Source organism: Miscanthus floridulus, chromosome 5 (assembly GCF_019320115.1).
Source record: "Miscanthus floridulus cultivar M001 chromosome 5, ASM1932011v1, whole genome shotgun sequence".
Classification (NCBI taxonomy): Eukaryota; Viridiplantae; Streptophyta; class Magnoliopsida; order Poales; family Poaceae; genus Miscanthus; species Miscanthus floridulus.
The window spans coordinates 12,154,842-12,170,481 of NC_089584.1; the positions used below are offsets into that span (position 1 = coordinate 12,154,842).

General features: G+C 48.4%; 1 protein-coding gene across 1 annotated transcript; it reads left to right on the forward strand.

Annotated features, from left to right (window-relative positions):
- The first annotated feature begins 10,155 nt into the window (after window positions 1-10,155).
- Window positions 10,156-15,413, forward strand: LOC136449518 (tryptophan aminotransferase-related protein 2-like). The gene is made up of 5 exons (XM_066449558.1): window positions 10,156-11,234; window positions 12,581-12,896; window positions 14,239-14,516; window positions 14,607-14,908; window positions 15,014-15,413. The coding sequence occupies exons 1-5, from the start codon at window positions 10,741-10,743 to the stop codon at window positions 15,196-15,198; spliced, it is 1,575 nt and encodes a 524-aa protein (XP_066305655.1). The 5' UTR covers window positions 10,156-10,740; the 3' UTR covers window positions 15,199-15,413.
- The last annotated feature ends 227 nt before the right edge of the window (window positions 15,414-15,640 follow it).

Sequence of the window (15,640 nt, forward strand, 5' to 3'; positions counted from 1 at the left end):
AACGACAGGCCTAGAAGGGTGGCCCAGTCACCTGACCGAAAGGTCTAGCTGAAGAGGAACAACGCCCGCTCGACGGCTGCTTCGGCCCACCTCTCCGTCCGGAGCATTCGCTTTGACTCCTAGCCGCCTCCGGACGGCCTCTCCGATCGGAAGGCCTGGCCCAAAACGCTACTTTCGACTCTGACCCCGCGTCTCCAACCGGGGATCGTAGGAACCTTGCTCACCGCTCTTCTCCGATCCGGCGCACTCAGAGCCGACTGGAGCCATCCGACCGGGGATGCCCGCTCAGTAGGAACCAAAAGACGTGCAGGAGAAAAACAAGGCAAGGCTCACAAGTCAAAACTACTGTACCAGGGACCATACCCTGCATGAAACAGTACTCTGCAGCCACCCTGATATAAACAATATTGTAGGCGCCGACTTCTCCCTCTACAGTATTATAGGGACCGCTAAAACTTCCATACGGTAAGGTCCCCCCACGTGCCTCTAGGCATCCATAGCAGTATGGGCGCTAGGATTTACCGTACCGGGTGAATATAGCGAGACTCCTCACATTCCTCTAGGCATCAAATATTATTTGTAGGTACCAACGTCCACCATCCCTGAAAAAGGCAGCACGACCTCTCTGACATTCTACGGTGACATCAACAGTGTTGTAGGCGCCCACCATTATCTTGTACCCACCGGTGTGGGCAACAAGGCTCGGTAGGCGTGGGCAACAAGGCTTGATAGCATATGTACCCTCATCCTCTCACTTGTAAAGCCACCCCCTTTATCTATAAAAGGGGACACGTCCCCTCTAATAAAAGAGAGAGCCCTTCTTGAGGACAACCACACCGATCAAGTTCACTAGCTCACGACCACAGAACCACCGGATTCTAACTCCAAGCACATGCTTGAACACTTAGCTCATAGCGTAGCTCCGGTCACTCTTGGCCCTTCCGACCGGAGCCGACCAGACCTCCTGTACACCCCTTCTTCCTCCTTCTCGTTTGTAACTCCACTGCAAACTTTGAGCACCTAGGCTCAGGAATAAAGTCATTGACCGACCCAAACTAGACGTAGGGCACGTTGCCTAAACCAATATAAATCCTGTGTCATTAAGTGCTAGGCCACCACCGATCACAATGTATGACAAAACTACAAATATTCACTAGTTGGTCACTTTCTGCACCGACAGTTGGTGCCGTCCGTGGGGAAGACGCTGTACGTTCAACACTTTTTGGTTATCGGATAGCCCACTTTTCCACCACCCTTGCTGTGGCAGGCTTGGGCGATACGATTTGCTTTGGCTCGCTGGAGTTTCTTGCACTCTCACCCGCTGGGATGCAGGTTCCGCCCCACTTTGAGCCATCCCAGGCCTTCCTCTTCGAAAGCCTAGACTTCGTCGTCGACCGACTCGGCATGCTACACCTCCACAAGGAGGCTCATGTCCCGGTACCTGTCGGAGGAGCGCCCTCCATCAACTCCAGGACGCATGGCTTCAACGATGCGGCATCTACACTTCTTTCTGAGCAAACTCTCTGCTCAAACCCCGCTGTGAGTAATATACACGCTATTATTTACTTACTATTCTCTATCTTCCGCCAATTACCCCACAGAACCCCATTGTCCCCAATGCCACCCCCATATGACCTGTTCCCCTATGGCCTCACGTCTTCTGCAAACGCATACGCCCCGGGGCTCCGAAGGATGCCTACGCCGCCCCCTCTCGCATCCAAATTCGTGGGAATGGCGAGCTATGCTCCCACCTGTTATCTCGACCTCATGGATGATGATGGCGAGAGTGACGGCTCTAGCATCGGCGACATGTCACCTAGTCATAGTCCGTCCCAGGAGTGCGCCATGGCGGACCCTCCGGGACACCCACCGGCAGAAATGGAGTCCTCATAGACTCACACCTCTCTGGACCCTCACGCAGAGACCCCCAAACTCACACTTGAGCATGGGGAGGAACTGCGACAACGGTGGCTGCATCAGCCACCAACTACGCCGGCACGCCCGACGCACCACACTACGCCCCCCGCGCATAGACCGGCGAGTGGTGCCCCGCCTTTCCCTACGGTTACGAGCAATCGAGCATCGCAGGCCATGCCCTAGGCTCCCAAGGTCACGGCCTATGGGACAAACGAGCAGGTACAAGAAAGAAAGAATAAAAAACAAAATTATGCTAAGGGAAAACTAAGAAACAAAAGGGAACAGGCTCCCCGAATGGAGCAATTCCATCATAGAAAACAAAACCGACTGTAGTCATTAAGTACACAGTAATATTTACATGGGGGCTCCCCCACAAACTTAAACTTCTACCTTCACTAAACTACTAATATTTTGCAAGCTATTGGACCGGCCCGACAGCATCTGCTGTCGGAGCGACCGACAGGGGCACGGGCTGCTCACTCCCCGGCGGCACAACATTTAGCTCGGTCGGGGCCAGAGCAACGTTCACCTCCAACCCAGGCTCCACGCCATCTGTAGACTGGGCAGCGTCTTCTCCACACATGCTTCTGGCCATGTCTTCATGGTAGACGTCCATCACCCACTGGACAGAGACTTGCTCCGCCATCGACCTTGCATGCAGTAGCAAGCCCTCCCTGATCGACTAGATGTCCTCTATGCTCAAGCCTTCAGTATACCCACTGCAGATGGTAGCAAAGTCCAGGTTTGGATGGTTCATCGCCACCGAAGTCAGCACCCCCGATGCCCCGTAGAATAGCCCGCTCCTGATAAGGTCCCGAACCGCATCTAGGACCTCCGCTAGCCGGAGGCACCTGCTCTCCCGCTACTCCATGCGCGTGGAGGTATGTGTAAGGAAAATGGACCCTTGGCCCATTTACTTTGAATTTTGGTGTTTGATGACCAACACAACCAAATTAGACTAATGAATTTGTAAGTGTTTGTTTTGTAGTCCAACAGGGTGCAAGACGTGACTTCGACGAAGGCGATGTGATGATCCAATGATCAACACCTTAAGAAAGACTTTAGGAGCATAAGAAAAGTCCCAAGATATCAAGCAAAGTCCAAGCATGAAGATAGGAACCAAGCCATACGCAAGATCGCGAAGAAACGAACTTGTAGAGGCGACCGGACGCTGGACCGGACACTGGAAGCGCGATCGGACGCTGGACCGGTGGCTTGGCAGACAGGCGACTGGACACAAGGACCGGATGCTGGCGGCAACTGACTGGACGTAGGAACACAGCGTCCGATCGAGTACAGAAAGGTTCTAGAGCGGCATATCTGCGACCGGACGCGTCCGGTGGCAGGCGATCGGACGCTGGCCAGCGTTCGATTAGAATATTACCGACTCCTAGTCAGGACGACCGAACGTGTCTGGTCAGGACGATTCAACGTCCGGTCAGTAGCAATTTTGCAGGAATTCGACCCCAACGGCTACTTTCTCAGTGGGGCTTATAAATACAACCCCCAACCGGCCATTTGAGGTGTGTGGAACTGAGGAAACATACCAAGGGTGTTGATACACCATTTTAGTGATCTCCACATATATAGTGCTTAGTGTTTTATTAGGTGATTAGCATAAGTGCTTTGCAAAGTGCTTAGGTTGATTAGACCACCGCTTATGCACTTGCTCTAGGTTTATGCCTAGTGTTTAGTGAGGTTTGCATACCTCTTGTCACCCCGTGCTTGCGAGCATGAGTGTTGTACATCGGAGGGGCTTGAAGTCTTGCGAGATCACACCAACCGCGTTTGTGGTGTGGCCTGCCACCGTGTACCTGAGGGAACAAGGCCCGCTGGTGTTTCGGTCAGAAGCTTAATAGTGAAGACAGCAGGGAGCATCCAGGAGAGGCTTGCTGAGAGGCACATCGGAGACCCACTTGCACGTGAAGAAGGCTCGAGGCTATCCATGGAGTTACCCTGACCGGGCGCTAGGCCCTTGCGAGGGATTCCTTGCGAGGGGCTCCAACAAGGACTAGGGGGAAGCTTGCGCGCTTCTCGATACCTCGGTAAAAATACCAGAGTCATCGACGAGAGTTTGCATACCTCTACCTTGCTCTTTAGCTTCCGTATTTACATTGATTACTTTACTACTTTTACGGTAGAGATAGCAACACACTAGCAAAACCGTGGTTGCATATTTAGATAGTTTATCTTTTGCGTAGGTTTTGCTAAGGTTAGAAAAAGAGGCCATAGTTTAGAGTTAGAATTTTTAAGTTGCCTAACTCACCCCCCTCTTAGGCGTCACGGTCCCTTTAATTGGTATCAGAGCTGATTGGCTCATATTTGGACCTTTGGCTTAACCGTCGTTGAGCCGATGCTATTGTAGAGTGGTTGGGATAGATACTGCTAGGCCTCCACAATTTGATGGCACTAACTTCCCTTACTATAAAGCTAGAATGGCTTGCCATCCTTAAGGCGGTTGATTTGGGTGTATGGAGAGTCACTCGTGACGGGATAAAACCCATCAACAATCCCAAAAACCCCACAAAGAGTGACGAAAAAGAAATGCATTTCAATGCTAGAGCTAAGAATTGCTTATTTGAATTATTTAGCATGGATGTGTTTAACCAAGTGTTCACCTTAAATACGGCACATGAAATTTGGTTAAAACTCCAAGAGCTCCATGACGGCACAAGTAATGTTCGTGAGTAAAAACATTGTCTAGCCAAACAAAATTATGATTCCTTTGCTATGAATGATGATGAGCTTATTCGTGATATGTATTCTTCGATTGAATCTAATTATCAATGAGCTCCATTCAATAGGATTATTAAAGCTAGATGATGCGGACATCATTAGGAAGATCATCTCCGTTCTACCACAAAAGAAATATGCAAGCATCATCACCATCCTTCACAACATGGAGAACTTGAGCACCATGACTTCGGGCATTGTCATTGGCAAGCTAGTGGTATTTAAAATGTCACGTAAGATGGGTCAAGGAGAAGCATCTTCATCAAGCAAAGGCAAAGCTCTCGCTTGTAGCGAGAAGAAAAAGATGAAGGGCAAGAAAGTTGAGTCAAGCTCAAGCTCAAGCTCCTCAAGTGAAGAAGAAGAAGAAGAAGATGATGATGATGATGATGAACAAGAATCAAGTGATGATGATCAATCTTCCTCCTCCACCTCCGACCTTGATGAAGAATCAATCAAACTTATCAAAAAGGTGGAGAAGATGATCGTAAGGCTCAATGTCAAGGGTGTGCCCATCTAAATTCAAGACCTTGTTTTCACTAATCAAAGAAACGAGCAAAGAAAGAGGGGATGCAATGGATGCGGTGAGTTGGGGCACTTTGTGAAAGTTTGTCCAAACAAGCCCACACCCAAGACAAAGAAGAAGGCATGCAAGAACAAAGCCCTCACAACAATAAGGTCATGGGATGATTCTTCAAGTGAAGAAGAAAACCATCACAAGAGGCGAGGTCACAAGCACTCATCATCAAGCTCTTCTCATGTGTGCCTTATGGCACGAGGTAACGAAAGCTCATCCTCTAGTGAGAGTGATAGTGATGATGATTTGCCTTCTTACAATACAATTGTGCAACAAAATCTTAAATATGCTAAAGTTTGCACTAGTCAACAAAAGAAGCTCAAAATTTTAAAAGAAGAGTTAGGTAGTTCATAAGAAGCATACAAGAAATTGCTTGAACAATATGAAAACTTTGCAAATCTCAATGTTGAACTATCTACTAAAATTGAGCAACTTGAGACTAGTGCAACAACAAGTGCATGCACAATTAACGATAAGCAACTTGAAAAGAAAAATGAAAAATTAAAAGAAAAGTTAGCTAGCTCACAAAATGATTATCAAAGTTTGCTTACTAAAATGGAAATCATGTGCAAACATTGTGATGAGCTAATAAATAAAGTTGTTAATCTTGAGGCCATCAAAAATACCCCCACCAAGGCATCTAAAAGAAACTGACATAATTAAAAAGGATGCATCTACCTCTTGCAATGATTCATGTTTAGACTCACCTTTGTGCAACTAAGCTTGTGTTGAGAAAGTGATTGTAGATACATGCACACAAGAGGTTGCAAAAGAGAATAAGCAACTCAAGCAAGAAGTAGCTCGCCTCACCAAGGACTTGACTCAAGTAAAAGGTAAGGCGAAGCAAACCCAACTTTATCAAGATAACACCGTCAAGGGAGTGAAGAAGCTTGATGAAGGACAAACCATGGTTTGCTACTTGTGTCACAAAGAAGGCCACAAGTCCTATGAGTGCAAGGTGAAGAATGGGGGAGGAGCAAAGAAGAAGGAGAAAAAGGCAAACAAGCAAGCTCTCCAACACCTACACCAACAAGGTGGACAAGAAGGCCTCCACACCTTATCTCTTGAAGAAGAAGAAAAATGATAAGGTGGTGGCCATCAAGGTGAACAAGCAAGCAAACAATGGGGTCAAACGCTTTTGGGTGCCAAAGGAAATCATTTCCAACATGAAGAGCGCCAAGAAGGTTTGGATCCCGAAAGGGAAGTGAGAAGTCCGTCGGACCTAGGGGAATTTGGAGACTTAGCAAAGTTTGAGTGCATTTCATGGGGTGCATCATGATGAACAAAGTCATTGCCAAGTAGGTTAGTGAATACTATGGACCCAAATTCCCCTTCCCATATTAGGTAACTAGATGTCATTACTTTCAATTAGTATTCATTTTAATTGGTATTGTTTTTCAATTGATAGATTCTTAAAGCATCTAGTTATCTTTCATGCCTATGTTTGCATTTACATGCTTAATCTTTTGTCATGCATTCAATAGGTATATCATATGGTAGGCTTGCTCATTTTCTTTATCAACCCTTAGAGCAAACCTACATGGTTTAAAATTGTTTAGGAGCACGGCACATAGCTTGTTTTCTAATTTTTAATCTAATATGTGCCAAAGTCCAAATTGTAGATAATCTCTCCCAAATACCATCTTTTAAGTGGTATTTTGATACTTTAAATCAATGTGCACAAATTTTACAAGTATTCAACACTTGTGTGCACAAATTTAGGGGGAGCCTATTCTATAACTTGGATGCTTTGAGACTAACACTTTTTCAAATGGTATCAATTTTTCAAACCTATCACATGTATAATAGTCTCATTGTAAGGAAATTGGAGTCCCCGGAGTTAAGCATTATTCTTCAATTGGCTAATCATGTTGATTTCATTTCATATTTATATGCCTTCTCCATGCATTATATAGATTAAACTCCCTTGTACAATAACTTGCTTACTATGCATATGCTTTGCTTTCTACCATATGTATGTATATATTTAGGGGGAGCTTAGTCTATATAATATAAGAGTCAAATTTTGTGATCCATTTCACTCTTATACAAAGGATCATGAAATTTGACCCTTCCTTGTGCTACTAATATCTTCCTTTTCGGTGTTTGATGCCAAAGGAGGAGAATTTAAAGGACCAAAGGCAAGCATCAAGTTGATGTCTACAAGTGGTAATGGTCCGAGAAAGGGAGGAAAGTGAATTATGGATTAGTCTAAGTAATGGGAGAAAATTTGAAAGTAAATTATGGATTAGTCTAAGTAATGGGAGAAATTTTTTTAGAAAGCTAGGCTTTAATCCATAATATCACATAGGGACATTTGCAAGGGCAAGACAAGTTTTTAAGTAAAAGTTTTAATTGGTATCTTACAATTGACTTCAATTGGTATCCCTAAATATCTTATATGATTTCAATTGGTATCTTTAAGTATCAAATAAACTTGCCCTTTTGCATTGCATCCTAGTAAGTAGGTAGTTTTTAACTTCTAAATTCTTATTATTTGCTTGCTTTAGTCGTGTTGGCATCAATCACCAAAAAGGAGGAGATTATAAGGAAAATGGACCCTTGGCCCATTTACTTTGGATTTTGGTGTTTGATGACCAACACAATCAAATTGGACTAATAAATTTGCAAGTGTTTGTTTTGTAGTCTAACAGGGTGCAAGACGTGACTTGGACGAAGGCGACATGATGATCCGATGATCAACACCTTAAGCAAGACTTTAGGAGCACAAAAAAAGATCCAAGATATCAAGCAAAGTCCAAGCATGAAGATAGGAACCAAGCCGTACGCAAGATCATGAAGAAATGAGCTTGTAGAGGCGACCGGACACTAGACCGGATGCTGGAAGCGCGACCGGACACTGGACCTGGTGGCTCGGTAGACAGGCGACCGGACGCAAGGATCGGACGCTGGCGGCAACCGACCGGACGTAGGAACACAGCGTCCGATCGAGTACAGAAAGGTTCCAGAGCGGCATATCTGTGACCGGGACGTGTCCGGTGGCAGGCGACCGGACGCTGGCCAGCGTCCGATCAGTATATTGCCGGCTCAACGGTCGGGACGACCGGACGCGTCCGGTCAGGACGATTCAGCGTCCGGTCAGTAGCAGTTTCGCGGGAATTCGACCCCAACGGCTACTTTCTCAGTGGAGCTTATAAATACAACCCCCAACCGGCCATTTGAGGTGTGTGGAACTGAGGAAACATACCAAGGGTGTTGATACACCTATTTTAGTGATCTCCACATACATAGTGCTTAGTGTTTTATTAGGTGATTAGCATAAGTGCTTTGCGAAGTGCTTAGATTGATTAGACCACCGCTTATACGCTTGTTCTAGGTTTATGCCTAGTGTTTAGTGAGGTTTGCATACCTCTTGTCACCCCGTGCTTGCGAGCACTGAGTGTTGTACATCAGAGGGGTTTGAAGTCTTGCGAGATCATACCAACCACGTTTGTGGTGTGGCCGCCACTGTGTACCAGAGGGAACAAGGCCCGCGGCGTTTCGGCCGGAAGCTTGATAGTGAAGACGGCGAGGAGCATCCGGGAGAGGCTTGCCGAGAGGCACATCGGAGATCCACTTGCGTGTGGGAAAGGCTCGAGGCTATTCACGGAGTTACCCGACCGGGAGCTTAGCCCTTGCGACGGATTCCTTGCGAGGGGCTCCTAACGAGGACTAAGGGGAAGCTTGCGCGCTTCTCGATACCTCGGTAAAAATACCGGAGTCGTCGACGGGAGTTTGCATATCTCTACCTTGCTCTTTAGCTTCCGCATTTACATTGATTACTTTACTACTTTTACAGTAGAGATAGCAACACAGTAGCAAAACCATAGTTGCATATTTAGATAGTTTATCTTTTGCGTAGGTTTTGCTAAGGTTAGAAAAAGAGGCCATAGTTTAGAGTTAGAATTTTTAAGTTGCCTAATTCACCCCTCTCTTAGGCGTCACGGTCCCTTCAGTATGGGATGGGAAAAGCCAAAGGGCGGCTGAGATGTGGTCTCTCATAAGCGAAGGGGGGTCTGGACTGATGAAGGACTTCAGATTTATGGCTGCGGCGAGGAGGGAGAAAGGCAGCGAAGGAACCCAGGAGACGGAGACACGAAGAGACGACGCGGAGGCAGCGCGCACGCGTGGCACTCCTTTGTCATTTTGTTAGCTTCTCAATTAAGATAGATAATTTTTAACCAAATAAGCTAAGTAAACGTTTAGTCAAAATCTCATATGGTATTAAACTATACAACACTTAATGTTACGTACCATAGAGTTTTATTTGATTTATTAAATATTATACGGGCTAAGCCCATAATATATCCAATAGAGCTCTTTTTGTCAAATATTTTCTAAAATAGCTTGAACTCCTTTAGAGAAGTTGCTCCACAAAAGGAGATGGAGCCAGAGCCCTTTTAGAGTCGGAGCCCCGACAAACCTATCCCAAGAATGATATAATGCACGTTCGAATCACCTTGCAAAACCACCTAAATGGTTATTTAAAAGGTACTATATAGTTTAAGATTTATAATGCCTGTTTTTTTAGGTTGAGGATGAAGTACAAGACCTAGCATCTGCATAGGTTATTGTCCTGTTCGCTTAGCGGATAAGCCACGACTGAAAATACTGTTGACTGATTTATTATAGAAAAAATATTATTTATAAGCTAAAAAAATACTGACTTACAAGCCTAATGAACATAACGTATATTGACTTATCATGGTGCCAGTAAGCACCTCAATTTAGCTATTACTTATCATAAACGATCGTAAATTTCTAATTAAAATAATATTTTTTTCTCTCCTACGAACCAACAACATTACCTACTCACGAACCGGCGACAATACGATCCAGCCGACCGGAACACGATGATTGAGGGGATCCACGATGGGTCGACCTCGACCCTATAAAAAGCCGCATCACTGCCTTCCCCTCCTCCTAGGTCCCTACTCCCTAGCTGGTCCCTGCAGCACTAAGCTTAGCTTTGGGAGCTCCTCCATTGTTTGCAGCACTGCTAACACTCTTTTCTCTCTCCCCTCCTAGCTGTTCCTCCTTTCGGTGCTCACTGCTGCTGTTCAGCTAATACAGTGTTAAGCTCAATTACTGTCGTTAGTTTCCTGCAAAGCCTCGCAGCTAGCGCACTTGTGCCTGAACTCGGCCTGTAGCAGGAGAGAGTGAGTAAGCAGCAGCAGCAGCAGCAGAAGAAGAAATAGTCAAATAAGAGGGGAACCAGGGGAACCAAAGCTCCAAGAGGGGAGTGGCCTTCGACCCGCTTCCAGCAGCCTCGCTCGCGGTCGTCCGGCGCTCGAGCTCCCAATCGGCGGCCAGCCCAGCCGCCTCCTTTGGCAAGAAGGACTTCCACCTTTTTTCTTGCAAAAAAAAAGGCTTTTTCTCTTTTTCTTCCTCATCATCCGTTTGCTCCCCCCAAGAAGCTGGGAGCTAGCTAGCTAGCGGCCCACCGGCCGAGTTCCGAGCCAGCAGGCTGTAGGCCTTGGCAGCACGCGCGCGAGCTCTCTCTCCACTCTCCAGGCATGCCTTCAGCGGCATTACACCTCGGCACGGCGGTGGAGGGCAGCTTCCAAGGCGCCGGCGACATGGTGCCGTCCGCGCGCCTCCTCACCCCCAACGGCGGCGCGGCAGCCGGGCCCGCGCCGAGTCGTCGGGAGGAGACGGCCAACGGCGGGGGCCCTGACCTTGCCGCGCTCCGGCCCACCAACAGGCCGCGCGGGAAAGCCCAGGCCGGGAAGCCCAGGAAGCGGGCGCCGATCTGGAACTTGCAGGCCGCCGTCTTCGTGTCCGTCGTCCTCAACGTCGGCCTCCTCCTCCAGCACTACGTCAATAGCACGGCTCCGTCGCACCACCACCACCAGGAGCATCTGCAGGCCTGCCCGATGCATCTGGATGCTGGCGTCGGCCGCAACAAAAGGGGGAGGCAGGAGGAGCCGCAGCTGTCCATGCCCAAGGCCGGGGCACCGTCGACGGGCAAGCCGGCGGTGACGCCGGACTCGGTGATCAACCTCGACCAGTGAGTATTCAGTTCAAATCTTTCCTCCGTTTCTTGCTGCCGCGTTTGCATGGCAGCTCGTTCGTTCCTCAGGTCAGTTGCTTCACTGCTGCTTCACTGGCAGTCCCCCATCTCCTTTGTTTAGAGGCAGAGAAAATGTTATTTGATTTGAGAGCCGTCTTCTTTTAAATGGGGTAACATATCAAAAGTAATTCTTTGAGTTTGGTGAAATGACTCTTTTCTCGTATTAGTACTCATTATTAACTGGTTTGGCATATAAGGTCTTCTTTAGCATGGTTCGTTCAAAACGGTTTATCGGTGAAACTCGAAAAACTAGCTTTTCTTGGTTTCTAGTTTATTTTAACCCCAGCTTATAAAATGGCTTCACGCTACAATGTTTTGATTTGCGCAAAATAAGTTAAAACCGGCATAAGCCGTGTCAAAGAAGCCCTAAGTTAAAGCTGTTCGGCTGGCATTAATTCCGCATTATAGCAGCTGATTTTTTTAAAGAAAAATACTGCTCTGGCTTAAAAAAAAAAAAAGCTCCGGCTTAAAAAAAAAAAAAAAGCTGGCTGGCCAGCCGAATGTTTTGCAAACTAAAAATAATAAAGAGTGCACCCAACAAAGAAAGATGAACCAAACTAGAAAAGCGAAAGGACATACGGACTGTCTAGTGATACACTACTCATCATGGTTCAGACCTCCAGTGTCGTATCTTTTTCCTAGAAAACGTAGGGTTTGCGCGTCCGACGGTACTGCATGTGTATGGACATGTATACATGTGTATGCGCGTGGTGTAAGTTTAGAGTGTGAGGATAAGGTGTGTCTAAATTGCACTCAATAAAAAAACCAAACAAAAAAAAGTAACAAAATATATCTTCAATTCTTAATGTATATCTGATATAATATATATATCTAAATACGTAGAAAAAAAAATGAATTTTTAATGCATCAAACCTAATGACGTAGATGCGTAGAAAAACTACATACCAAGGCAAAACGATTTTTAACCAAGGGAGTACTTCGTTTATATCAAACATCCTGTTAATTTTTTTTAATACAATCACTCTCGAGACTCCAACCCTATTATATTTGCAATTTGCGGCTGCGGCTGCGGGGAGGTGTTCTTCCCCACAGGGTGGGACATGTCCCTGTGCAATGTTGGTGCCAATGGAGAATGAACTGCTGTCAATGGAGAATGAACTCCGGTGCGCGGATCAAATCTACCTATCCCGAGACCGCGGATTTGCTGGCGATTCATGCACCTAGCTTGTTTGATTGATGCTTCATTTGTAGTGTTAGTTACCACTGCTGCGGATTTGCACTATTATATACTATGGCTTTGACATTCGCGTTGTCGGGTGCAGCGGCGACCCTACCATGTTCGAGGAGTTCTGGCGGGGGACGGGGTCCGCCGCCGAGATCGTCATCCCGGGGTGGCAGACCATGAGCTACTTCTCTGACGTCGGCAACGTGTGCTGGTTCCTGGAGCCGGGCCTGGACCACGAGGTGCGGCGGCTGCACCGGCTGGTCGGCAACGCCGCCGTCGACGGGTACCACGTCCTCGTCGGCACCGGCTCCACGCAGCTCTTCATGGCTGCGCTGTACGCGCTGTCGCCGCGCGCGGGCTCCGCCGCCGGCGCCGCGCCCATGAGCGTGGTGTCCACGGCGCCCTACTACTCGGTAAGTTCCCCCAAAACCCAGAGTCCCAAGCAAACAATGGATCGGAGTCGGAGCTACAACGAAGGCCGCCCCGCGTGGTCCAGCAGCAAGAGCGAGACGCATCGCTGTCGCCTTCGCGCTCTGTCGCTCGCTGTGGCGCGTGGGTTTGCTTCGCATTGGTAGCCTAAATTAATTAAGGCATCGTGCTGATGAATTGTCGCGTCAAGAGGATGGCAAGACCCGTCATTCCCCACACCCCCACTTAATGATGAGGAGATAGAGGAGAATTCAAAGCCGTAGAGGACTAGAGGGGGACACTGATGGCGCCACTCATCTCTGTTCCCTCTCCCTTGTCCCAGCCCAGAAACTACCACTTCCAGCCAGCCTTCCTGACTTCCTCTCCTCGCTCTCTCTGCTCATGTGATGAAGCATATGGGCTGCTGCTCATGTCTCCTCCTGACCCTGGCCCTGATGGGGATGGCATCCATCTATTCTCGCCGCCGTAGAGCCGGGCCGGCATGAGTGTGCTGTGATTGCCGATCTGATTTGTGGGCAGCCGGAGCTGACATGTCTCGTTAAACGATGATCCTTCATTAACAGCTCCCTTTCTAGAATCAGATCAGAATCTTAGTGTGTACTTGTGGTTAGGTTTGGTTAGGTTAGGTTAGCATTATGCATGTTAGGCGGGAGGCCTGTCCTCCTTCGAAATTGAGCTCCACTCCATGTGCACAGCCGGCGCCGGCAGGAATATTGCTTGCTCACCACATGCCGGACCGGCACCGGCACCGGCACCGGCACCCATGTATATATGTTCATGTGCCATGATCCATCTCTGCTAGCCTGGGAGGGAGAAGAGGGGAGCACAGGGATTCCATTTTCTACGTTTTCAGTTCAGTTAAACATCGTGTGTCTGCACCATATCCAGTGCTAAATCATGTGTTCAGTAATGGGACTCGGCGTCAGAGTCGACAGTCTTAAATTTCCCACACCCTGAGGTTGTGTTTAGTAGTAGGAATTTAGATTTTGGGACTACTGTAGAATGTTCGTTTTTATTTGGTAAATAGTGTTTAAACATGGACTAATTAGGCTTAAAACGTTCGTCTCGTAATTTCTCACCAAACTATGCAATTAGTTTTTCTTTTCGTCTACATTTAATGCTTCATGCACGAGCCGCAAACATTCGATGTGACAGGTACTGTTGCAACTTTTTAGAAGTTGAGGTGGAACTAAACACGGGCTGAATTCTGAAGCGAACCATACTAGTACTGTACTCCGTACATAATAATTTCATAACAAAACGAAACTGTCCGGTAGTGAGTCAATGCACTGACCTGATCTGATCTGTGTGCTGTGCACCGCGCAGTCCTACCCTGCCGTCACTGATTTTCTTCAGTCGGGGCTCTTCCGCTGGGCCGGTGACGCCAACACGTTCAAGGGCGACACCTACATCGAGCTGGTGTGCTCGCCGAACAACCCCGACGGCGCCATCCGCGAGGCCGTCCTGTCCTCCGAGTCCGGCATAGCAGTCCATGACTTGGCGTACTACTGGCCGCAGTACACGGCCATCACCAAACGCGCTGACCACGACATCATGCTCTTCACCGTGTCCAAGAGCACAGGGCATGCCGGGACGAGGATCGGGTAAAGTTGATCGATCTCGCCGTCGGTGAAAGGTTGCTGGGACGAGCAGCGGCAGCGGCTGATGTTCCGGTGAAATGTTTCCGCGTGCAGGTGGGCGTTGGTGAAGGACCGCGACGTTGCGAAGAGGATGACCAAGTTTATTGAGCTCAACACGATCGGGGTCTCCAAGGACTCGCAGCTGCGCGCCGCCAAGGTCCTCAGGGCGGTCTCCGACGCCTACGAGCTCCCAGAGACGAAAGAGGCCCACCGCCTGTTCGACTACGGCCGGCGAAAGATGGTGGAGCGCTGGAGCATGCTGCGTGAAGCGGCCGCCGCCTCGGTCATCTTCAGCCTGCCCGAAGAGACCTCGGGCTTTTGCAACTTCACCAAAGAAATGGCAGTGACTAACCCTGGTATGTACTAATAATGTACCCCGTTGTTTCTGAACCACCAACGAAGGCACTGCTCAGTGGTCACCACTCGATGAACGCCCATGGCGTACGTGCTCGTGCTTGCAGCGTTCGCGTGGCTGCGCTGCGACAGGGAAGACGTGGAGGACTGCGCGAGCTTCCTGCGCGGCCACAGGATACTGACGCGGAGCGGGAGCCAGTTCGGAGCGGACCCGAGGTACGTCCGGGTCAGCATGCTCGACAGGGACGACGCCTACGACATCTTTGTGAAGCGCCTCTCCTCTCTGCAATGAAGATGATCTGCCACGCAGGGAGATGGAGGAGGATCCGATGCCACCCGGCCAGCGTCGGTCCGTGGGTCTGTGGGAGCATGAGTAGGGCAGCAGTCTTCAGTAGGAAGACGCGCAGGAGGAGCAACGTTTTGTTTTGCTTTTTCTGCTGTATGTTTTGTGTTGTTCGGGATGTCGCATCATCTCAAGATTCTTATAAAAGGTTTCATTTTTCCCCTCGTGCTAATTGCTATGTGAAACTGAACTGACGTAACAAAAAATCAACATAAATTGGAGAAAGGACAAGAAAAGATTGTTGGAACCTCGCTAAGTCACAGTTCAAAAAACAGGGCAGCTAGCGCCTGGACGTCCGGCCACAGGACGTGGCAAACGCACAACCACGCCCCATCCTGTCCCCACGTAAAGGAGAGCGCCCACCGCGCCGGCATCACCTACAACATCCTCG